The sequence below is a fragment of the Puntigrus tetrazona genome, chromosome 25 (genome assembly GCF_018831695.1).
Source record: "Puntigrus tetrazona isolate hp1 chromosome 25, ASM1883169v1, whole genome shotgun sequence".
NCBI lineage: Eukaryota > Metazoa > Chordata > Actinopteri > Cypriniformes > Cyprinidae > Puntigrus > Puntigrus tetrazona.
In genome coordinates, this window is record NC_056723.1 from 11,024,834 (window position 1) to 11,052,547 (window position 27,714).

Genomic DNA, 27,714 nt, shown 5'->3' on the forward strand with positions numbered 1-27,714 from the left:
GGGTTTTATATTTAAAAATCAGCCAGGTGCAATTAACTCACTAAACTTGCTAATACATTGTTACCACATATGGAAAGCATGTGTTAAAATTTTATTTAAGCTACGGTACGTGTGTTTTCTTAAACTATAATATAAAAATAGAATAAAAATAAAAATAATAAAAAAATTACAATTTGGCTAGTAGCTTGATAGCATTTTTTTCTGTAATCATAATAATGAATTGCACCTTAAGACTTTTAATTATAAATATATATTTAATATATTGTATCTACAAAATGATGTAAGTCTGTATATATTAAATGTTTATTTTTATTTTATTTTTTTGGGCATTGAATGCTATGCTCAACATTTTGTTTCGTTACATTGGGACATGATGCATTATTTAAGAAAAACTAATTCTAATTATTTAATTTATTATTCGGTTTCTGGGAATAAAACCAGTAAGCCACCATTTTTACCATTTAACAGGCCTAAGTTAAAGTTGATAACTGTAATACAACAATGCAATTTTGAATATAATATGTATTATTATATCAACCTATAACAATAAATCTTACATGTAAATATAATTACCTATCATCATAGGAATTTCCCATTGAATGAAGCATGTGTTAAACACACGCACACAGTGAATAATTAGAAATTAAATAAAAATTAAAATCAATTTCCTTCATGAGGTAAAAGAAGAACAGCTACTGCCTGTATGACTGAATACTACATATGAAGCAGATAACCATATTGTATCCACACTGTTAACCGACTGTATTGTTCAGAGCACTGTACATATCTACTGATCTCTTTATTGAAATGGATTATTAATTATAAAAGGCCTTGAGGCAGTATAGCCCTTTAGATAAGTCTATTACAGCACACTGACTTCCTCTTTTCACCCTCATTAGGGAGCGGGTTCAGCACACTCACTTAAGAGGACATTACCGCATATATTACATAGAAATGAATATTTGATCTCTTTTCAGAGCACTGATGTCTTAAACTAGTCCAGAACAGAGAAATGTCACTGTATTTCAGCCATATCAGCACTTTCCACCCTCATTAGACGCAAATGCAAAATTTAACAGGCTTTAAAGAACAGGTTCAGGAAAGGGAAGGGTGTCGCGTCAAGAAAAAAATATTGAACCCCTGTTCTTTCTGCTGAGGTAAACTGTACGAGTGCGGTTGGTAAGTGGAACAACACTCATTTTTATTGGATTTTCTCTCAAAATCAATAGAAAGAAAGTAGCATTCATCTGACGCGCTCCGTGCCTCTGGACCATCCACAATCTCAGCTTAATGAGATCAAACAGGCCATTATTTGTCTTCAACTGCCATGGCTGTAAGCTAACACAGCAGTGCTGCTTATGATGACAAACAGAACAAGAGATGTTTACAGAAGTACAGTGTGATTTAGCCGATTACCATGTGCACGCCGTTCCTGGATTCAATTGTTTTTTATTGGCTCGGGAACTACATTCATACCTAAAAAGAAAATAAAGATGCATGATGTATCAGTATCTTAATGGCCACTATTAAATATTTTCACTTTCTCCTTTTCTCCTTTTGCTATTATCTACCTTTCATTTCAATTCGGTATTTAAAAACATGGCTTTATGATAGCAGCAATAAGTTACATTTTAAAATGCATTAAAACGCTATTTTAAACTCTGATAATTCTTGCACAATAATACTATTTTTACTGTATCTCTGATCAAATTATTGCAGTCTTAATGGCTTAACTTAATGGCTTAACTTATTGCAGTCTTAACCAAAGTGACTTTTTTTTCACAAACACAACAAAAAATCTTGCCATCGCTAAATCTTTTGAACAGCATGTTTATTTATATTAATATTCTCTATATAACGCCGTTGTTTCTGATAAATCTGACTGCATCAAACTGTAGGGCATTGACAGAAGCTGAAGCGTTGCTGAGAAAACGCAGCAGGATGCAGGTTTAGAGCGAAGAGCATGGAGAAGAGGATTAAATTGCAACGGTCCCCAATTAAACCTCTTGACTCTGATAGAAGAAGAAGTCCCCACAAGCCTCTAGAATATCTAAAGAATTTAAGAGTGTGCAAAATCCTGTAATTGTTTATATTAATGTTCTGAGTCTTTCTGAAAAGTATTGTAAGAATTTAATGCTGTTCATAACCACTGGAACATTTTAAAGCACTTTATTGTAGCAAGGTCAGCGTTTTGACATTTACTGTAAGCTTTCACGAATTGAAGAAATGAAATGCCTTTTTCTTCCTCACCCACAGAAGAAGCAACTCGTTCAGTGAGTTTTCAGAAGTGACAACTCTATTTCCTAGACTCTCCATCTGTGTTATTCGTATAACGGCTTCCATATGGGATTTCAATTGTTACGGTATAAATAACAAATGCCAAGCACCTTCTCTGTGAATATCATTTGTAACCATCATTTGTTTACAATATCTTCTGGCCACTCAAGTTACAATTACACACTTAACCTTTAAGCTTGACATTAACATTTATATTGCTGTTTGATGGGAAAATAACACCATTTGGAATACAAAACCAAGGACTGATATCAAAGGATTTGTTTAAAATTAACAATAAATTTTATGTGTGTGTGTGTGTGTGTGTGTGTGTGTGTGTGTGTGTGTGTGAGTATGAGAGAGAGAGAGAGAGAGAGAGAGAGAGAGAGAGAGAGAGAGAGAGAGAGAGAAAGAGAGAGAGAGAGAGAGAGAGAGAGAGAGAGAGAGAGAGAGAGAGAGAGAGACAGAGAGAGAGAGAGAAAGAGAGATCAGAGAGAGAGAGATTTTTGAGAATAAAGTAAAAATCAAATATTTTTTGAGAATATAAAAAAATATTTTATGTGAACTTCATAAAAATAACTCATTTGTAATTATATTATTTCCATAATAAATAAAAAAATATTCTCTTTTAAATCATGCACTATTTATATTAATTGTAATTATATGCTCTATTTGTTATTTTTAATTCATTTATCATTTTATTTTTCTTAAATAAAACCAATGTGATAAATATTTCTACAATTAATTGTAACTCAATATTGTAATGAGAGCTCTGTTAAAACTACTTATTATTCTTTAAATAATAAATATAATATTATACATACATACTTGTGTGTATGATTTGCATATTAATTAGTGCCATTAAGTCACTATAGTTTGAATTACTTTTTATTTTTCTAGTTTTTATTTTTCCTTATTAGTTTCTACAATCAATTAATTTTAATGCAGGTTAGTTTTTGTGTTACTTCAGAATGAATTAAAATTAGTAATGCAAAAAAAATGTTTCACTTCAATTTCAGCGCCACACACACACACACACACATATACATGGCATATATAATATATAACGGTACTTCAATTGTAGTTATTTATCTGAAGCTTTAATCCAACAGTAGTGATTCATGTCACCTGTGCCTCTTAAATCCACAAATTACAGCAACAACCTGTTGGCTCAACATGAACCGATCCCATTTCTCCTCTTCTTGCTCCGTGCTATAAATAGAAAGGCTAAAAATCCCGAAAAGGATGAATTGTAAACAAAAGCTGGTGCCGGTGAAGCTCTGCATCTGATAGACAGCGGAGCAGAGATGGCTCTTATCAGGTCTGGTTAATCCGTCACGCAGGCGTGGGAGGCGCCAAGTGCTGAGCCCAGCTCCGAACGCATTATCAAACTATGAGAAACATCTTGCTTTTTCATCACACCGAGCACATTGTCGATGAATCTGCTGAGAAATTAATGGGAGATTTCTCTTCCCCTCTTCTGTGTTCTCTTTTTCCCGCTTTCTCTTATCTGTCTCCCACTCTCTGAAGTTGACTAAACAAATGGAAACCCAAGATGAAAGGAAATCACAAGCACGTGGGAACACTTTGAGACGGGACGGTTTCAATGAAAATATTTGAAGAGATGAGCAGGGTCCAATAGAAATCAAAAGAAAATGCAAAATTAAATGTCATTAAAATGAACTACTGAAGCAATATTTCTTTAATACAGTGGCTCTCGTATTGAAATACATTTTAGTATTTGTCAGGTAGGAACATTTTATGCTTTTCTAAGAAATAATTGCTGATTGCCAAAATGCAAAAAGAATCTACCATGCATGAGCAAAATACAAGGTGACCCATACATAAATGAGTCCAGAAAAATTATATTACTAATTCATAATACTATATTACTATACTTTTATATTACTTTAATTCTATAATTTATATGTTATTTTAACATTCACTTTTTCATTATTACTTAATAAGAAAAAGATTTAGAACTTGTTGCATGAAGTCCTGAAAAATCTTTATTATATATTATATATTATATATATATATATATATATATATATATATATATATATATATATATATATATATATATATATATATATATATATATATATATATTTTTTTTTTTTTATGTAATTAAAATATCTATATTTACAAATTTAATTTCGAATTTTATTTGTTTATAAATGTACAATATTCTTATAAATTCATAAAAATGTAAACATTTATATTTATCTAAATACTATATTTATGTTATTTAGAATTTTTTATTATTTTATTTGAATACAAAACTAAATTCTAAAATTCTAAATTGTACCATGATTACTTTATTAAGAAGGAAAAAATAAAAGCATTTTCCAAGAAAGATTAAGGTTTTTCTATATTCAAATATCACATAATATATATATTTACAAATTCACATTTAATTTCAAATATGATTTTTACTTCATCAATGATGAAGATGTTGATATTGCTATAGCAATTGTTATATAATTAGTAAGTTATTTTTACAGTACATTTTATATTTATATATTTTTCATTTATTTTACTTTTATGTTTTCTTTGCTTATAAACAAATCAAAATGGAATTAATTCATTCATAAAAATAAAATGAAATAACTGACAGCCCTGACCAACTTTTATTTTTTTTCCTTAAAAAATAAATCTTTCCTCTGGCTAAGCGAGAGATCAAGTAATCCATCTTCATCTAATATTTACCCCATTCACTCTGTCCTCTGACCACCTTTGTGTGATTAATATTTAATACCTTTCTGGGCATCTATGATTTAGATTCAGGGGTTTGCACAAGTATTCCTGCTTCCCCTCGGGGGAAAAAAAAAAAAAAAAAAGATGCTGCTTGCTTGGCACAGAAAACGTCCGTGAGTAATTTCAGCGGCTGCCTATCACCATCCTCAGGGTCTTTTGAAATTCACCATGTATAGGATATACGATAAGCTTTTGTTAACAAGAAATTGTTAGGGTAGAAATCTGACGCGTGTCTGCGAGAGGAAACGAAAGCGCGCTGCCGGCTACAGCGTTCCAGCTGCTTTGAACTCGTTTTACGCAACACAGTCCCTGGACCATACAGCATCACATCACAGAGCGTTTTGTGAGCGCTCCTCTCATCTCCTGCCTTCAGGTGCTTACTTTAAAATGGGAATTAAGAGTCCGGGTTCACAGCAAAACTTGTCGGGAGAGTAATTCTCGCTCGCTGATGAGTTGTAATCTAAAGCAAAATTACACATTTGGACCGAGGGCAACTGGCCAAATGCTCCATTTACCTCTTGATACGGGCTTATTAGTGTCTGCGAGACGTGGAGGAATACAGCGCACGACTCGCACGGATTGGATTGGAGAATCTCTTTGCCTCGCTGTAACACTCTTCCTGACAAATTACATTCAGGATGGATGGAAACTAGCCGTTACACCCACTGAAGTACCTCTCAGGAAGCTTCGAAGTGGGTTCATCGGATGTTGATATGAAATCTAAAAAGAAATTTTCAATGGTAGTGTAAAAAACACCACCTTTACCCTCTCAAAATCAGCTCTGTTTTCAGCAAGCCATTTTAGTCCATGTCGCTTTAAATGCTAATGAGCTCTGCTGACCCCGCCCCTCTCTTCTGTGGTGTGTTCTCATGAGACTGTTTACTTGAATCTCGATCAACTAATACTTAATAAGGGGTGGATAATTTTACTAGCTGCTTATTCATGCAACAAATATATATTACGGTTATAGTTTTTATTTATAATCATTTCTGTATAGACCAGTGGTTCCCAACCTTTTCTTGTTTGAGGCACCCTTGGAAAGCCTTTCAAAAGTTCCCGGCACCCTTATAAGGAAATAGATATTTAAAATCTCCGTAGCTTTTTTCTTATTATTTATTTATTTGTTTCATTTCCAGAGTTTGCATGCAACAACACCTTATACCTAGTCCTAGATGATATGAGAATACTGTTTACACTGATTCTGCCTTAATAAAAAAAATAGTATTACGATACAAATATGTAATTGTGACAAGTTTTACTGTAGTTGCACAATGTATTCAAGTAGTTACAGTGTTACACTATAATACGCGTCAATCCACAACCCCCACTGAGGAACGGGTGGGGTGGAGAAGGACAGAAAAAAGGACAGATTTTTCAGTCCCGCTCCCGCAACAATATAGATTATTTTTTTCCCGCTCCCGCCCGCAATATTCAAGTTTTGTCCCGCTCCCGCCCGCATGTAAACATTAAAACTGAGCACACATGACGCTTCAGACCTGAAGTTCCAGACTTGTGGCTGCTGTAGGCGAGTATTTTGCTGCATTTGTCGCAGCTCGCAAAGGGAAGGTGCTTTCCATACCGTCACATACTATAGAAAAGCATTTCCAAATATCGGATTTCCCTTTGTTTGGCTTTGTAGTTCTGTATGTTCCTTTCTTTAATAATGAACTAATATCTGTAGCACTAAGCGCTCCACCTGTGTCATGCTCGGTGTGGGTCTATGGTCTTTGTTCCTCACAAGAACCACGTGAGAATTTACGTTATTTTGAGTTGTTCGTGTTGCTTTTGTGCAGCAGATAAATAATATTTTATTTCTTTTTAACTGTTTAATTTTAAGATATTTCCATTTTGCGGGAGTCCCGCAAATAATTTTATTCTCCCGCAACCCGCACACACGAGGACCTTACCGCCCGCACCCGCGTTCACATATCAAACCTCGTCCCGCGCCGCACTGGGTTGCGTCGGGTCCCGCGAGACCCGCGGTATTCCCGCGGGATTGCAGGTCTCTACTCTCCGCTATCTCGGTAGTCCCCTCCCTTCCTCCCCCTCTCCCGCCAAGAGAGAATGACGTTAGTGCAATTTTTTCCCCGAAATTTTGGCGGCACCCTCAAAAGATCTCACGGCACCCCTTAGTGCCGCGGCACACCGGTTGGGAACCACTGGTATAGACAATAACCTTGTCTAGTGCTCTTATAAATGTTTTAGCATGACTTAAGCGTGGAAATCTAACTCCAAAGCATAGATTTATATCCTAGATAGACATAGATATATCCTCTCAGCAATGTGTCCATAGTCTTTTTGGATTACGGTCAGTGCTGGCGATGTAGTGTTGCCAGATATTGCTATTAAACCACACAAACCCTGTAAAATAAACAAATATAAACCACAGTTATTTCGAAACGCGTTATTTCTAAATTATTCGAAAGTAAAGATATCAGTGAGCCTAAACGGAAGAGTCATATGAGGAGATTTAAACAGCAAATTAGTCATTCAGAGAGCATTGTTTTTTTAAATTTTTTTTATAATAAAATATTGACTTAGTGACCTCTTAGCTGGCTGTAGGCCTGTATACACCCAGGATTGATTGAGGGTGAGTAAATCATGGGGTAATTTTCAATTTTGGGAGAACCATCCACAACACCCTGGCATCCACAGCATAACAACCTGGCACATCTTAAAGCGTCTAGACTCTCAAATTAACATAATAAATAAGAATGGTAATTGTCAATTTATATTAATGGGTCTAATTATTATTCACGGCCAGCGAGTAGTTTATTTTGTATTTCTTATAGAATAGCTGCCAATAACTTCTCGTATCCGCACATTTATTTTACATGGCAAATGTGAGAGGAATGCTTATACTGTAGCCCCCAGTGAAAAGCCAATCCTATTAACATATTTCCAAAAATTGCAGCAACCCAAATGGTAAAATATTCAAAACACTGCATGGCGTATCTAATTAGTGCAGCTTTAATGGCGTTACAGGACGACCATAAGTACTCTGAATGCTCATCACAACCATCCTGTCAAATCACAACTCAGATTGTCGACATTCCCGCCATGATAAGCCTCCAAGAGCTCATTCTTCTACTGCTTTCCAATTCATCTACAGGGCTATAAAACCAATTTTGGGTTTTATGATTGGGTTTATTGCTGAAATTAAAGTCTTAATTAAAAGTCAGGAGATTGTATATTAGAGTTGCGGCGGAAGATTGATGTCAATAATGAAAGATCCTTCAATGCTACAAACAACTCATTTGACAGGCATATTGAGCTTTAGCTTAGAAACACCAGCACAGATTAAAGTAATTGTTTCAGCGTTGAACACACAGGCCTTGCCCATCAGGATAATGTCTTTCAGATTCAGAGACTCTGCAATGGGTTTAGACGCTTTTCCAACACAGTAATGATTTGGAGGCGGTATATTAATCTTTGTAATGAGTCTCATCTACTCTTTTCTTTTTTCTGTTTCTATTTTTGTGATAGCACAAGTGGAAACTTTAAAAAAAATAAATTGATTTAATATAATTAAACATAATAGAAAATGTAATAGAAAATTAATAACATAACTAATATAACATAATATAATGCAAACCCTAAGTTTGCCCCTAAGTACCAAAATAATAATATAAAAAAAAATGTAATTTAAAAATCGAATTTAAAAATGTAAACAATTTTCTCCCAAATTAGCATAGCATCGAACACACAATGCCCCAGTGTACGAAAATAATAAAAGTTCAAACCATTTTCTCCCAAATGAGCACAGCACAAACAAAAATTGAATTTCATTTAATTGAATTTTTAATTTTTTTTTTTTTTTTTTTTTAACACTGTCTATTTTTTTGTTATTTTTTTATGTCTATTTTTAATTTTAAACATCATCTCCAAAATAAGCCTCATGGCCCAATTCATTTTAAAAATTGTCTTCAATTACATTAATTAAATTACATTATTAAATGAATGAATGAATGAATGAATGAAGACTAAGAACCATTTTCTCGTTCATTTCAGGCAAATAAAAATCTCATGTTTTAAATGATTAACATCCTTAATAAGTGCCACGATTTCTGCAACTTTGCTGTACATTACTCAAACATTGTGTAAAAAGGTTAAAATGTTTTCCTCATGACTGCTGCCCAGAGTGAGACCATCTGCCCCGAAGGGGGCCACTTTACAAACTATAAAAAACCTCCAATATTGCAAATGGACAGGCGAAATTTCTCCCAGCTCATTTGATGTGGGAGATGAATGGTCCTTTTGTGAGGCAAGTGCTGTAGCAGCACCGTGACGCTCCAGAAGCTATGAATGGCTTATTAAAAGATCCCTCGGTGCCACTGCACTGTACCAAGAGCCTCGCAGGCTCAATCAACTTCTGCTGAGGCTATTGCCTTGCTGCAGGTATCAGAAGTGTATCATTTACCTCGCCTTATTCTGTATTTATACTAAACACATCTACATAGATTCCTGCAGGCGAAGGGAAGGTTTCATCAGGTTTCATATTGTGCCGGAGCTCAGAATCTCTGCTGCTTCTTCTGAAACATAGTTCCAGCTGCAGAGTTCAGGCCTAACGAGACCACACTCTCGTCTGATAAAAGAAGTGACTGAATGCAGAGAAATCCAGGACATGAGGGGAACAAGACTGTAAAATTAAAGAAAGATGAAATTGAAACAAAGATGTATGTGTATTAAAAATGAAGACGATGCTGGTTAAAGTAACGATTAATGTTATAGCAAATAACTAATACATATGCAGCTAATATTCAATTAAAATTCTATAGCATTTCATATATAAAAAATAAAACACTAAAACTCTACACTATAAAATTATTTTAATTACTACAAGTGGATTTATGCATCACCTAGGATTATATTTTTAAAGAAACATTAGGTATTAGAAGTTAACATTATATTAATATTATTTTGGCACATTAAGGTAAAATGTACACACATTTAAACCTTAAATAGTGACCAAAAACTACCTAAATAATTAAGAAAGAACAACAATTATAATTAAATTTTTCATGACAAATAATATATAATTAAATAAATAAATAAAATACTAATACATAACTTTAAATTGCTAACTTTAAATTGAGTTTTATATATTAATGTATACATTATAATACAGCATGCAAATATGTATGAAATGAATGAACAATACAATAATTGCATCCAAAATAAATGGTTTTGTTTTGTGTGTGCACTGTGTATATTTATTATAAATACAAACATGTCCTATGAATATATCAAAGAAAAAAAATATGTTATATAAATGTACATAGGTGTACATTTTGTATGTGTTACATAATATACACAGTACACATACATACATTATGTAAACTTTTATTTTGGATGCGATTAATTGCTTGATTGCTGCGGAGAACATCGCATGTGTGCGTATGTTGTTTCCTGCAAATTTCTTGTTTCCAAGTATTACACATACACAGTGTTCAACAGAGATGACTACAGATCGTATATAAAACTCTAATTATGTTCACCATAACTGAAAACAACGAGCAGCTGGCGTTAATTACCGCAAAACTGAGACCCTCACAGAGTCACTGAGAGTCTGATGCAAAACCACAAATGCCCCGAAGACCCACAGTAACAAGCGCCGCAGAGTCAGCCTCTTCCAAACCTGCAATCTTCTACAGGGAAAAACACAAGACTGCAGGGCTGCAAATCTGGTTACTTTATCTCGCTCAGACAATGGGATTCGGTGCAGGGGGGGGCAGAGGAACGGTAGGAGTGTGGAATTCAATTTCTTCCTCACAGGAGTCACCTCAAGCTGAATGCAGCTAGACTATATCACAGTTCAATCCCGGCCCCAAAGAGACAGGAATACATCATCAGATTGCGACCATGGCAAAGAATGCTTGATAGATACTGTCTGTAGAGGCTTTGCATATCCTGTGGGAAATGGGAGGTGCTATTTTTTCAACAAAATTAATACAACAACCTCGACTCTTCAGATTTTCTCATCTATATTTGCAGCCACAATGAGCTTGATATGTGTTTTAAACATATTTATAAAATAGATATGCATAGATGTGTGTGTATGTAGTAAACACACACACACACACACACACACACACACACACTACAACGGTTTAAATGTTTGGTCTTGGTAAGAATTTTACATTTATTTTTTCACCAAGGCTGCACGTTATGGTAAGGTGTGTAAAATTTCCTTTACACGCTTGGGGTATTCGGCTAATCACAATCAGACTGGCCAATCAGAGCACACCTTGCTTTTTTGGAATGATAAGCTTTCTACAAATCAGCCCGGATCTGGAAGGCGGGGCTTAGAGGAGAATAAAAACAAAAAAAAAAAGTTTTTCAAACTTAGCCAATTACACAATATGATGTTCAGTGGAAACCATGGTATGTTTTGTTTTTCAGGATTCTTTGATAAATATAAAGTTTATAAGAAGATCATTTATTTGAAATCTGGGTTTTACTAAACGAGGAAGCAATTCCAAAATAGTGCCAGTGAGGGGAAATGTCTGTGATTTATTAACAATGCGCACAGAAATTTCTAATTAAACACGTACGCAACTTCTCATTTACACATCAACCAGGGCAATAAACCAAGCACAGTGCAAATTAGCAGAGTCGCGAAATAAATATAAAAAAAATAATAAAGAAGCCATTTTGACCCAGTATCGCACGACTCCTAGTTGAGCTAAGGGGCACAAGTCATCTTTTGTTTGCTAAAACAAATGATATGTTAGGATAATGTGTTGTTCTGGTATGCGTGTAGAAAAAATCTTCTTCCTTAAAAGTGCAAAATATTTGAAGACGTTTTTTGCGTTTTTTGGGCATTAAATGATGCTGCAAATATCAGTAATTTGACAAGCGCAATAATTAGTAAACTGCATAGAGTGATTCATTTAAATACTCTCTGTCCATTCATTTTACGTTTGATAACTCCTAAAAATGCATATTAATAAGGTCAGGCGCAAAAAATAACTAATTTGCACTAATTCAGCACTGCACATCTTCAGTAAATACTGACAGTACTGTTCTAATGTCACAGAATCCTGTGGTAAAGCGCACACGACGATGAAGAGTACAATTAAGAGAGGGTAACACAAACACACACACACACATAGTTTAGATGAAGGAACTTATAAAGAGGAGGTAATAGGGATAATTAAACGAGACACCTGAACATAATGAACAAATTAAGGGCAGACAGAAATTAGGTCACACAGAGCACATGGGGGAAAAGAAAACACAATAAAGTCCATGACTGTAATAGTTCATCCCCTCCCGGAAAGGTGCGTCCTCACGCCTAAAAACAGAACAACAACATAGGGACGAGTTGGAACAGACAGGAGAAGGACAGACACCCAGGAGGGGGCCGGTAAATAGGTCCATGGGGGAGACGAAGGAGGGAGGAACCGGCAAAGAGCAAGAGAAGTCCAGCAGGACCCAGGCGACAGCCATGATGGGTGGAGCCGACAAAGGGAAGAGGCTTGGTAGAGGGATAGCCACCAATTCCAGTGGGCCAACTGATGGTGTGGAGTAGGTGGAGGAGAAACCAGGGTGAGGCAGAGGATCCGGAGGGCCAATGTGGAGCAGATGGCGCTGGCAACCGATACAGAGACAGATAGTGACGATGTGGAGCCAGAGGGATGAGGGTGCCTGACAAAGCTGGTGTACTACTGGACCACAGTGGAGAGGAGGGAGCTAGAAGACCGAAACCGACGTGTCGAAGGGCAGATGCAGAGTCCGGAACTCACAGGCTAGAGACAGAGTTTAGGGATCCTCCAACCACGACGCCAATGGAGACTGACCCATGGCGAATCCAGCACACAGATCCTGGGCTGAGGGGCTGACAGGTGTCTACTTTGGGCTGAACTTAGGAGGGCGCTCACGAGCAGCGGGCCCTGGAGGGTGCACTGGAGGATCGGGGACCCCTTCTGGGCTGGACGGAACCAGTGGAGCATCAGAAGATGAAGAGGACCATCAGTGGCTCAGAAGATGTGATGAAAGCGGCAGGATCAAACTCAATTTCAGTTTCCCTCAGTTTTCCTCTCTTACCGCCCGTGGCATTCTCCACCGTGGCAGGCTATGTTGCTGGCTCTTGTACCTAATCTGATGTCAGAGGCACTGGCTCCAAGGCGAACATACAGAACATACATATATTCTAATAGACCAATCTTTTAAATGAATAATCGAGTCACTCACATATCTGAATAATATCATGGCATGTAAGTACACAAACTCAATAAGACCAATATCCACTTTAAATAATAACTAACGCATAATATATCACAACATGCTTGTTTTGCATTACATCAACATGAATGTGGACACGAAAACACAAAAACAAGAAGCATAAGTGAAGGAAGCAAAAGCTTCTTTCAACAATACAATGACAACCAGCAAACATAACCAGATTTCTCTAACATTAATATGGAAAATGATGGCAAACTAACAACCTGTGGTAGCATTTTTATGAAAACATATCACTAAATGTATGTGTTTTGAAATCAAGTGCCTACACATGGACCCTCCGCTGTAACAACGAACAGTTGATTTCCCTCAACTGTAAGCCAGTGAAGTCAAGAAGTGTGAAACCCACCACAGTCCCTTATCTCACAGTAAAACCTGCATTTGTTTTTGCAATTTACCTCAGCCGTGACATTTTGACCCCATTCTCAGACCTCTCTTCGGCCCTACAGTCCTCCACAACTAACATCACTGAAGTGGAACAGCTTCTCAAGGGACCTTCTTTAAGTGTGTGTGCCAACAAATGCCTGTTTAACAGATTTTTATCCATTTCTCAGATGTGAATAGCACGATCACGACCAGAGTTGGTTATAATGTGTTACACAGTAACGTTCCTCTATTCTAATTACTTCCTGATAATAATTCAGTAATGTAATGTGTCCTATTTTAAATTCATGTAATTTGATTACAGTTACTAATGTCAATAAAATCATGTTACTTAAGTTACAAATGCAGTGTCAAGTAAAAAATAAAGTAAAACGCCTTTTAAAATCATGTTTTGCACATCAGCATGACCTTTAATAAATCACCAGAGAATGTGGGCTACATTAGATACTATTGGTTGCGATTGTATTTAAAAAGGCTGCACTCAATTTCAAATATTTTAGTCTGGTATTATATTTTGTTAAGTTAATGTCACTATAACATTAAAATAACCTGAACAAACATATATTATTTATCAAAATGAGATCCTCTGCTATAATAGGTTGCATTTTTATTCTGTGGTAAACCTTACTCTCAGAGCATCTTCTTCCAAATATGAAAAGTAGCCAAGATGAATCTTGATAAATCTTAACACTTAAATGCAGTAATAAATGTATGATCATGTAATGCAATGATAGAGTAAAACAAAGAAATTGGTAAATTACCCAACACTGATCCCGATGAATCGGCAAGCGCATTCTGTAAATATGCTAATGCTAGGTTTTTGTTGCATCTGATTTCAAGACATCATGCACATGGCTCAAATCTACAAAGCTCAGAACTCTGCTGTTTCATAAATGTGGCAGTAGGACTCACTTTTATGTGGATTCAGGCCCCTAAGACATAGATTAAATGAACTGCATGATATTACAGGATGCTGAGGTCATTGACTATTAATTAAGCGGTTAATATGCAATGATCTTGGCAAACTACTGTACCTCAGATGCACAGTGCTTCCTACAAGGCTGTATGTGCTTCGCAAGATGAATGACAAAAAACACCTGTATTGACACATAATCTCATTATGTCCACCCCTGACTTCACAGATCAATAATAATAAATCATTCAAAAGAACATAACATGAAACTCTTTTACTTTAAGCTCCCCAGATAAGGGTTGCAATTTTGAGATCTTAAATTTGTTACACTGAAGTGCGCAATGTTGGTCAGTCAATACTATCGATTTGTAAAAGTCCAACAGACAAGGTCAGAATGCTTGACAGTTAAAATGTTCCAGAGCTTGATGCAACTAATTTCATGTTTAAAATCTTATAGCTCTATAGCCAATGACTATATAAAAGCATAGCAGCTTCATCTATAGTGATACCTTCAAATGCACTCTGCTTTTAGAAGTGAAAACCGAGGTTTGAGCCGTGGTGCTCATCTGAGAAATCTAGGTTTGAATCTGGCCTGTGTTGTGTTCTGATTCCTTTCTCCACAGTAATTTTTGTTGTCAGCGGTAAGTGCGAAATGAAAAACTGAACTCTTAGATAAGAAATAACAGCACAAGATGAAGGTTTGTGATCATAATTCAAGCTGGGCAACTTTTTAGACACAGATTTGAGACTTTGCCCCATCTTTTGAGGCTTGCATAGCTCTGGCACTTCTTTCTGGCAGTGCATTTCCACAGTAATGGAATAAACTGTCAAGAAGAAACAGCAGATTTCAGATTTGGAAGAACATCTGAGCAAAACGGTTTACGAACCAATTGTCTGAAATCTGAGTGCTGCTGGACGATCTCAATTGGCACTTCGCTGCCCTCTGTGGATGGAATGAAAAGCAGAAATCTGTCATCATTTGCTCACCCTTGTGTTGTTCCAAACCTGTATGACTTTATTTCTTCTGTGCAACACAAAAGAAGAAACCCTGAAGACAAAACGAATCGGAAAAGCGTCATAAAGATAGTAAAACACAACCCCACTTTCCTTGAGTATGTGTTTAAGAGCTATGATTGGATCAGTGAGTCAAACTGATTCAGTGAATTAAACCGAGTCAACTGGATCAAAAAAAGACTTCTGACAGATTTGGTTCATTCCTCACAATAAGCTATAACTTTCACACAGTTATAGACCTGGAACAAGACCTGGAGCAACATGAGAGTGCGTAAATGATAACAGAATTGTAATTTTTGGGTGAACTGTCTCTTTAAAAAAGTTCATTAGGTTAGGCAGATGGCACCAGTTGGCACATCAATCTGTTTTATGGAAGAGCAATAGGACGAACAGGTGCAGATGAATGAATAAAACTTCTCTGAATCTTCAAAGGTGAAAAAGAATGAGAAGTTGAAGAGATTAATCTAAACTAATGAGATCACCCGACTCCAAAATTCATTAATTCAGCGACATCCTCCCTAAACGGCTGTTAGTAATTTTCACAGAGAATGAAAGGTTCAACTGAGGTGGTTCTGGGTAGGGCTGAATTTCATCTCACTATATGTAAATTCCTTCTTAATCCATGACGGCTTATCCGAGGCAATGAGGTCAGTGACTTTGCATCCCATGTGAAGATTTCCACCACAGAAGCTGACACGCAGAGAGAATCGACATTATATCTCAGGTTCCTACTGTTGTTATGGGCTCATTAAGCATCTTTAACGCGAAGGAAAAGATGTCTTCTCCGAATCTGTTAGGGGGATTTTAAATAACAGACTCCTGCCTCTGTAACCTGCGGTGATGCGGCAGGTGTGGATAACTGATTATAAGACAGGCATTTCACAATAGCAAGCTCAGCAAAGAGGAGAGAGACATCCCGCTATGTACTTTTGATCATCTTGGGACAGCCTAGTGAGCGTAATGGGAACAGTAGCGCATTACTTCAGGCGCAGTAGCGCAGTGGGAGAGACGGGATGTGAAGGAGACTGGAACCTGGAGTGCGTTTCTGTTTGAAATGCTACTTTTTTACTGTTAAGACGGTCTCTTACTGAATTCTTCGGTTCATTTGAGGTCAACTGGGTTGTGCAGCGTTAGCTGAGCAAGCTCCAAACTTTGAGCTTGATTTATAAGTAAAACTGGAGTTAAAGTTAAAACAAATCTCATATTCCAGTTTAATATGCTGGAACAACAAAAAAACTCCTCAAAAAAAAAACAAAAAACTCCTTTGTCATGTTTATAAAACATTGCTTTGTTTGTTTGAGCTTCCTGGTCTGCCTGACATAGCAACAGTAGCTCAACCAATGGTGTGAGTCTGGGGCAGAGGTATTTGTTGCTCTGACCAATGGCAGATGGAGGGAATTTAAATTAAAGGGCCACTGAAATCATAAACTACACCTTTAAAAGGACAGTTCAGCCAAAATTAAAACTCTCGAATTTACATCATTGGCTCATAATTTTAATTATAATTTTAAACTTGTATTACCGAATTTATTCTGGTGTAACACAAAATCAGCCACTTTGAAATTTCAAATTCATCAACTGGAGCTTCTCCGTTCAATTCTGACATAGAAAGAACAAAAAAAAAACACACGCATCTTTCCAAAGCATGACCAGGACGTCTAATACTGAACAAAACATGCCTGCTAAATGTCTAGTCGCAAATATTTGAAGGTTTTCCAAAAGGAACTGAATCAACGACACGGTTTTCTAATAAACAGGCACTAAACTAGTCTGTCTGAATACAGTACAACACATAAAAAGCAGGAGAAAGCCACACGCACACAGTTTCAGTTTCTCCAATCATGTAACAAGATCACTCAGACTGATGAGACATCTCAGAGAGACAGATTGTACCGTTTTAAATAACTCATAACGGCAAACCAAACATGAATGGGCGCGTGGTTGTTCCCAAAGGAAAAACGAGTGTTTGTTTTCCCTTTCCATAAAACTGTTATTTTATCTGGAGCAGCAAATTGTATATTGCCGTCATTTTTCATGATTATTGTTGCTTATGCACCATTTACATAGAGATTGCATTGCCGTGCTATTGAGAACGGCCTCCTAAACACTACGGTAATGATGTAGTGGGGTTTCAAATGATGGAGAGGGTCACTTTGCCACGCTGCAAGGCTTCACTGCATGCCAATCAGGCAGAAAGACGAAAATTAATAGCATTTGGTTACTGCTTGTTTATTCAAGAGCATAATTAACTGCCAGTTATTACTGTTCTGGAGACAGGTTTGGTTTCCAACTCGAGATAAGGGGCGCATTTCAAATGCAAGAAAGTGTAGATCGTGTCAAAGGCTGATTTGCATTGAATACATTATGAATTTTCCATAATGACGTTGACTTGACTTTTATGTTTGGCCTTTGAGGGGGAAAAACACACAAGCATTTTTTAACACAAGTACAAATGTTCTTTTTCGTGTAATTAGCTGCTTTGAAGGATAAAGTAGTGTCAAACCGCTTCCACACAATACTTCATTGTTTATCACTGTCGTATTTGACATTAGTTTCTGATATGAAGTACAAACATTCAGTAGTTAAACAGTGGACTAGTTGGGAAAAAATATGTAAATTTTCACTATTATAAATGTTTCCCTGACAATTAACTGAAATAAAAGATTTTCCAACTGACTAGACTTTATAAAGCAGAAAAGAATTCTTCATTTATTTGTTTATATGTTCAATTAATCTTACTTTTTATATATACATATTATTGACCCCACATTAAACCCCCTGCTTTAATGTGTTTGTTTTCACATACATATATACACATATATATATATACATATACATATATATATATATATATACATATATATATATATATATATATATATATATATATATATATATATATATATATATAAACTTTTATTTATTTTGGATGCAATTAATAGTTTGACAACACTAGTCTGAATTGGTGTAAATTATTTAGCTGAAAATATTTTAAAACAAGAATTTGTTAGCATACACTCTATATAAAACTAATGAAATGATTTAAATAAAATATTTTATTCTTTCTATTTTATTTTTGTATTTAATTAATTATTATGTATTCAATTTCTTAGAAAAATGCACAATCTTGTATAAATCCTAATAAAATACGTAGACTACATTCAGACAGCTGGGCACACACACACACACACACACACACACACACGGGGGATAAACACACTTGATGAGCCTGGAGGAACAATGTTAATCGAGCACATGTGTCTCTTCCTTTAATTGTATTTCCATAATTACAACATAATTAACGTGGCATGTCCGTGTCTATATGAGCAAGACACACTGCAATAATAAATCAATCACGCAGCACGAGGTGACCATGATGTGGTTGGTTATGATTTTCTTCTGGGACGGCGCGGCGAGTCCATTACTGGACCTGTGCCTGTAATTATGTCTCTATATCAAGGCCCATTCTTTTCCCTCTACTCTCTTTCTTTATTGATAAGCTTCTCTGTAATTGTGGTTTCCACTGGACGTGTTCTAGCGGTAATGCTCTATATTATTGCAGGCTTGCGTGGGAGGGAAAATGGGAATGTGAGCCATTACCGTGCGACCTACGTGATGTAAAATGAAGTGAATTATGAGTTAACGGCGATAAGCGGAGAAATCCAAAGCGGTGCGAGTGTGAACACAGATTTTTAGTTCGAGGCGAGTTCTTTGAGGTCACAATCAAACACTTTTTGTATTTTCTTCCAGATCCCGACCTTCCCGTTTCCTTGACGATTCATTTCTGTGTAAAATCGCTGAATAATGGACAACAAAGCATAAGCTCAGCTTGACTTTGATGGCTCAGATTTGACAGAACGGAACGTGGGAGTTGAGCTTTTCAGACGTGTCCTTACAATATAGCCTGATTTTTTTTATGTTACTTGACCTTTCTTCTGTTGAGACGGCAATTTCCCTTCAAATCTCTGTCAAAGCATGTAATTCAGTCTCACTGATGTTTTGTGTATAGCAATGCTGGTCAGCAAACTCAGAAAAAGCTTTGTACCATAAATCAGTGTGATGCGCTGTGTAATTTTATTTTAAGATCTTTTTTTCCAAATGCATCAAAGCAGACATATCCCAGGAGGAAAAAATCTTGCTTATCTGCAACGAGATTTCGACGGACTAGGCAGGCATTAGTTAATATTCTCAATGCAACTCCCCAGCCAGTCCAACCAGATCCTTTACTCTAACTAACATGGAAAAGCAGGTTATTTATAAATGCCAAAATGTTGACATCGCATTTGCATATTAATAGCAATTTGTTTAGCAACTTGGCTATCCCTTATTACTAACAATGTGATTTATGCTGCAACAGAGGTAATTTATGTATAGAAATCTGAAAGGTGCAGAAGAACAGTCTCTTTAAAGGAATAGTTAATCCAAAATGAAAACACTGTCATTATTTATTTGTCTTCATATAGGTTGAGTAAATAATGACAGTAATTCTTTCAGTTTTCCATCAATATTTTCAACCCATAAACTCCTTTACACCACAAGAAAGCGTATCTAACATCAAGGGGACAGGAAACAAAAAGCAACAAAACAAAGTAACAAAAACCCCCACTAAATTACACGAAACAAAACAATTAAGACAAAAACAAATAAAACTAAACATGAAAAAAACTGAATAAAACTAAAAAAAAAAAAAAACATGAAACAAAAAGCAACAAAATAAATAAAAAAAACACTAAATAACATACGAAAACAATAATAAACCAAAAAATACACTTTAAATGAATTAAAACTTAACACATAAGCAAACAAAACAATAAAAACTAAATAAAATAAAACAAAAACAAACTAAAGTAAAGAAAACATGAATGAAAACTAAAATGAAACGTTAAACAATAAAAAACATGAAAAAAACTAAATTAAACAAAAAAATTAAATAAAAAAACAAAAACAAAAACACGAAACAAAAAGAAACTAAATAAATAACACAGAATAACATATAACAATAACAAAACAAAACAATAAAAACTAAACAAAACAAAAGAAAAACAAACTAAAGAATGAAAACTAAGCTAAAATAAAAAACAAATACAAAATAAATAAAACAAAAAACCAAACACGCATCAAAATAAACAAAACAGGAAACATTTAACAAAACAAACCATGAAAACACAAAGCAATAATAAAATAAAATGCCGTCGAAGGGTAGAACCCATCTCTTGAACACAAAGCTATGTCTCACTTTTGGTAAGAAATTCAATTCAGTCAGTCAATCAGCTGCGTTCAGTGAAGCGAGACGTACATCAGAAGATAATCTGGAGCCTTCGTACAGAAACTGTTCACTGGAAGCTTACCGCTTTCTCGAGAGATCTGAACGAACGCCTCCACACCGCTCTCCCCGTAATTCCCCTCGGACGCCAGCGTGGAGACGTAGTTCCAGCCCATGGCCGTCACGATGTCCAGCATGGCCTGGGCCTGGTAGGAGTCGGGCGGCACAACCCGGGAGAAGAAGTCGTAGCGGGTGTTATCGCTCAGCTCCGGCGCTGTCGATGCGTAGCTGATCTGAGGGATCTGTTAAAGGGGAGAAAGAACAAACTGTTACAGGAAAGATTTGAACAATTACATTACAAAAATGAGTAGTTCACCCAAAAATGTAAATCAGCTGATAACTTAGTTACCCTCAGGCCATATAAGATGTAGATGGGTTGGTTCCTTCAACAGATGTGAAGCAATTTTATCACTTGCTCACCAATTTATCCTCTGCAGTGAATGGGTGCCGCCAGTCCAAACAGCTGATAAAAACATTATTCACACGGCTCTAATCTATCAGTTAGCTTTGAGTTAAAATACGAGTCCTCTGTTAGGCTCTCATTCTGACGGCACCCATTCACTGCAGACGACGCTAGCGTTAAATTTGAAGAAACAAACCAATCAGTGCATTTTCAGCAAATGTTCAAAGCCAGGGAGGGAAGAAAAACCCCCCAAAAAAGTTACAGCCCCAAAAAGAAGCAAATATCGACTCTTTCGCGAGAGTTAATCATTCAATTCAGCCCGAAGCAAAGCGGAAAATGCAGAACCAATTAAAGCAAGCAAAGGTGGAGCACTGCATACGCAACCTCCAAACCGCTTTAGCCGAGAGCTATTGATGTGAGCGGCCGACCCGTGAGGTGACGCTAAAGGTGAAACAAGACCAGGTAACGAAGACAAATAAGCACGTGTTGTGGTAGAAAGAGCGGCGGTGAAGGCTGCCAGGAGGCACGCTGGGTAATGGCTTCTGGTGGCGATTGACGGTGTGATTGATTTCTCCTCAGCCAAAAGGCCAGGCTGTCAGCCGGAGCCCCAGAGGCTGAACTCATCAGCATGCGTCGCAACAACGGAGGGAGAGAACCAGCCCGCAATACAAATGCCACTCAGAGGCTGGCGAGTCGGGCGCCGCCGCTTTTCACCCGCAAACCCTGGATCGCGGGCTTGTAAATACAAATGTCAGGGATGTGTTGACACGGCCGAACATGTCTGTGAAACAGATGTGTGCGTGTTATTTCTGGGGAGCGTTATATCGAGCGTGCAGCACGAACGCCAACACTAGACTTCACACTTTAAAAATAAACCCTTTGTCTCGTGATTAACAGGTGTTAAATGACAATACAGTGTGATATTCCTTTCTGCACGCAAAAGATTTTATTTTGAAGAGCCTTTCAGCTGATTTGTGCATTTAATGGGGTTTAAAACATTGGTCCCCACTGGCTTTCACTCTATGGGTGTAAACGTAAGTGCATTTTAACAGTACTTTGTAATAAAATAAAGTATTATTACATGTGATTGTATGATAATGAATTCATTATGAATATCTCTCTCAAACGGTGCTTTCTAAAAAAAAATAAATCCTATTAAAATTAAATTAAAGATCAATTAAATAAATATTAGTATAAATGATTAATATCTCTCTAACAGTACTTACTAAAATAAATAAATATTTAAATAAATTAAATAAATATTATAAAGTATTATATAATAATTAATGAATAATGAATCTCTCTCTCTAACAGTATTTCCTACAATAAAATAAAATAAAACAGACTTTTTCAGCAGAGATGTAATGACATGCACATTTGAAGCTTAGATGCCATCTTCTTCTCTAGCAATTATAACTATATATATATATATATATATATATATATATATATATATATATATATATATATATATATATATATATATATACACACATTCAACAACTGAATTAGACTATTTAATAATTTCAACATAAAGACAAAATAAAATAAAATAATAATTTTCTGTAAATGTTGATAATTTACAGGCCTTATAAATGTGAAATGTATGTTTATTTTTTTTAGGCCTAATATGTTAAAAATAACAATTAATCACAAAAGGAACTATCCATAATGAAATATGATGGCAAATAAACCACAATGAAAAATCTCCTCATTACACACAACATCATTCAATAATTTTACGGACATTTGTTACAGGTGTTAATTCGAAAACACAATGCAGTGAAAAGGTAAAAAGGAAAATACTAACAAAACACCTATGAAAAAATAAATACAGTCCTGTAAATTATACAGTATGTTTTTTTAGAGTGCAGAAGTTCATCACAAATGTTGTCCCACATCAAAAAGTGATTTACTGATCAAACACATACAATTTTTAGCTTCATATTTCACGCAAAGGCAGTCGCAAAAACCGGAGCTTGACATTCCTGCTTAGTAAGTCTTTCCTCATTGAGATCCATTGTAAGTGCATGACTGTAAACCCGTTTTTGTTCACTTTCACAAACGGAGGGTCTGAATGCGGTTACGGATGCTGTCGAAAGATGTCAGATTAATTCATATGTGCTTTTTGTATGGTTTCACAACATTTCACATGTAATGACATGCTTTCACATGCAAATTTGAAGCTTAAATGCCATCTTTGTCTTGAGCGATTACGGTGCGCACACGAAATTCCTGTGTTTTTCTGTTCGGCGGGGGAAAGGCGAGAGTAACTTTTAAAATGAGGCGCTCTTTAAAACTGTTTAAACTCTGCCCTGAAGGTTCGCTCGGGAACATTTCATTCAGCAGCTCAAGCGAATGACAGAAACTTTAAGGAGCTCAAGAAAGACAGTGTCTCTCTGTCTCTTCAGATGCCTCCTTTCAGCCTACAGTGTTTTGAAATTTGGTGCACGGCAAAGGTTAGACTCAGAAATGATGCCTGTAGAACTTAATTTCACGCTCATGTTTCCAGTTTAATAAAATATTACGGAGCCACAAAAGAGATGCACGGGAGACTAAAAACCTAAGACTTCTGATAGCGGCCATAGGGGAAATCAAATGCCATACTTTCCATAAAATAATATTATAATATTATATCGCTGATGGGGAGAAACAAATTAACCTTCATCAGCACTGCAATAACATTTCCTCATACAACGCGATCCAGAAGTGCATAATAGTGTGCAATTTTGCAATTTCCATTGTAAATTATATGGAGTTAAGAACCCGTAACTGTGTGATTTATGCATGAACTGAAATTGTGCCATTTGTAATTGCTTAAAAATTAAATTAAATTTAATTTAATTTAATAAAATTTAATAAAATGTAATTTAATACAATTTAATTTAATTTAAAATTGCCCTTGAAAGACATCTGAAAAGTAATTTTACAGTATTTCATGAAATAAAATATATTAATTCTGCTATAACCTATAAGCTTTTTTATAATAAGCATTGTAATACATTATTATCTTTATTATCATCAACAAATATATTCAAATTTAAAATGCATGGTGTAAGAATGGATATGTTATAATGTACTGTGGTTATAATTATTCGCGAGATTATAATATGCATTACAAGACATGAATGATAAATTAAAACTACTTTTATAATGCATTATGCATAAATACTTAAGTAAAGTGTTACCTTAAATTGTAATGTATCAAATAGCATAATAAAACTCTAAATATTTAGATACTACTTATAGCTAATAAACAGATAACCTTTTTATAAGAAAAATTCTATTTATTTTATACATAACTGTGAGTGAGAGAGACACTAATTACCTGTTAGATTACATTCAATAAATAATTTACGTACATTCAAAACCTTGGCAAAAATTAATTTAATAAAATACAAATAATTATTTTTATACATAGCAATATATTAATACAACTATAAACCATTGTATATTTATAAATAATGTAATCTACTGTAACAGCTAATTATTTCATATTTATTGCAGACACGCACACAAACACATACACTTAATGTCTTTTGTCTTTTATATTTATACACTGCACCTATTATATAACACATTATATATTTAAATAAATAATATATAACGTAGGGAAGGGAAACCTAAAGCGTCTACATATCCGACTCATCTGCACTGCGTTCATGAAAAGTTTCAAAAGTTCAGGAACGCACGAGAGTTGATTTGAAGCCATTGCGACACATGATTGCAGCATCAGCTAGAACTGACGGCTGTGCAGATGGCAGGATCATTTACTGTCTGTGCTTTTGCTTTTCCAGACCTGCGATGAGTATGAGGGACATATCATACATTCATTCTGAGCGCTACTGTCATTTGCAGACGTCTCAGGCGTCTTGTGTCTGAGGGATGTGGAATGAGCGTGAGGAAGCGGAAGAAAGTCTTTGGGATTGTCAAGATTTCTCGAGGGATGCGTGTGTTTTGTACTTCATATTACCTGCAAAATGCACTGCCGCTCAAATTGAATAGACTACATGCAGACATTATCTCGGTCTTATTAGAGGAAAGAGTTTATTGCTATTTGTTTGTGATCTTCCACTTTCTCAGCGACCTTGGTATTTTCAATATTCAAAAATTTTCAGTTTTCATTAAAGTTTTGAACCAGTTCAGCCTTTTTGAGATGAACCACTCTTATATTACAAAATCGTTCAATAAAAATGTACTTGAATGTTGGTACAAAGTACAAGATCATGCAACCATAATGCATTTTACTCAACAAGTATTCGCATAGGCATTGTTAAAAGTATACAATTTTGTATCAGTTTACTTAAACCCTTATGTGTAATGCATTGTGAAGTATTATTAAAGGGTATAATTAGTTTTTTTTTTTTATAATATTCATTGTAATACATTATCTTGTCATTAATAATTATATCCAAATTTAAAATGCATAGTGTAAGAATGAATTGATAAGTGTTATAATGTACTGTGGTTATAATTATTCATGAGATTGTAAAATGCATTACAATATGCATTACAGGGCATAATTAATGCATTAAAACTACCTTTATAATGTATTATGTGCAAAGTGTTATAATAATTAGTATAAAAATGTATTAAATGTTTAATTTAATGTAAATTACTAAATGTTTAGATACTACTTATATCTAATAAACAGGTTTAGATAACATTTTTTTATACAAATTGTTTTATTTTATACACGTTTCTATATTTTCAGATTTCCCTCTAGTTTTAGTAATTTCATTGTTTGCTTTTGTCATTAATATTTATTTTTGTATATTTAGATACATTTTTAATTCAGGGTGGTTTTTTTTGTTAGTTTCTTTGCCATTTCAGCATTCAATTTAAATTAGGGTCAAGGTTTCAATATTAGTAGACTCATTTATTCATATTTTTAATTAGCCCTTGGTTTTCCATTATGTTTTCATTTTAATTTTAGCAAATGTTAATTTATTTGTGTTTTTTATTCCAATTGAGCTTTTTTTTTCAATTTTCAAGTTTTCATGTGATAATAATTAATTTTTTTACTACTTCACTATTATTGATTATTATGAGTTATGAGTAGCTTGCAGCGTGGAAAGCTGCAAAAACACACCTATATGGCTCTTTGAATTATTTTCAATCTACAGCCAACAAAACTGGATGATGTGCTGTTTTTAAGACCCATACCTGAAAATTAAAGCATTTTGTTTACCTGTCGTTATCTTTTTTAAATCTTTATGAAAAAGCACACATCATCTTTGTTTGCCTCCATAATGGAGCTGTCAAATCGAGAAAAACCCTCGCCGTGATAGATTACATTCAGACAATACTAATTAACCTCTCCGAAGACCTTTATTTAAAACCCTCGCTGATAGAGAAGAGGACACAAATTGCTGCAGAGTGAGATATGCTTGCACTTAAATCATTCACTCTCACTTTCTCTCCTTGGCCTTTACACATACGAAAGTGCACACATGCCATAATTATGTATTTGCCATCCTCAATGGACGTTTCACATAACGCTGCAGAGCTACAAGCCGCTAACAAAGTAGCTCGGCTCAAACAGAAAAGAATTAGCATTAGCATGCGTTCCCTCAGGAAGTTCCTGAGGGAAAAATAAAGTCTGCGGTTAACACTGCTTGTAGAAACTTTCCCATTTCGTTCAATAACACCATTTATACAATGTTCTACACCAAACCTGCATTTTGAAACCACTGCGCGCTTTAAAAACATAACGGCGCTAGCATGTAGCATCCTGTTAGCATGCTTCCTGCGGCGCCATTGACCTGTGGGAGGTACTACTGCTTCATTTTTAACAGGATTTAATTAAATTACATCAGATCTGCTGCTAAGCTGTATGTAAATATGCATCAGGTTCATGGTCTTAATGCCGAGCCGCGGTGGGAGCCGCCAAGCTGTTTTTTTCTACTGAGGTGATATTTATTTAGCAGCCCTGATGTCTCTCAGGTTGGCTTCATGCACGGCGACCAATGTTTGATCTGGGGAACCTAGAGGAAGTTGTGCAAATGTCAGATTTGTTTGTTTGACAGACAGATGTCATCATCCCCTTCCTCCAGTCTGACCACGGGAAGATGACATCAAGATGACTGAACTGATGAATGTATAGGTATGTGTGATCTGCATAGGTTGGTCTACCTAATTTGTTGCAACGTTATGACATTCAAAAGCATTAATAAAAGGTCACAGCCATTTGAGCGGTTAGCGCATGATGCATTGCTGCCTTCCTGGGACGCTAGCCGTGACTTGCTAGTTCTAATTTTATTATATGTTTACAATTTCTGATGTCTTTCCCTATTTTCCACTTCCCAACATATGGCTTCCAGGGTAGATCTGTTTGCTTGTTTTTATAATATTAGTTAGTTAATTTGTTTGTTTTCAGACGGTTGGAGGACTGCAGTC

General features: G+C 35.5%; 1 protein-coding gene across 1 annotated transcript in view; it reads right to left on the minus strand.

Moving 5' to 3' along the window:
- grm8b (glutamate receptor, metabotropic 8b) overlaps positions 1 to 27,714 on the minus strand; it is a 121,394-nt gene that overhangs the window by 58,811 nt on the left and 34,869 nt on the right. The window contains 1 exon segment of the mRNA XM_043227272.1: positions 20,938 to 21,154. Within this exon segment, the coding sequence (XP_043083207.1) occupies positions 20,938 to 21,154 (217 nt within the window).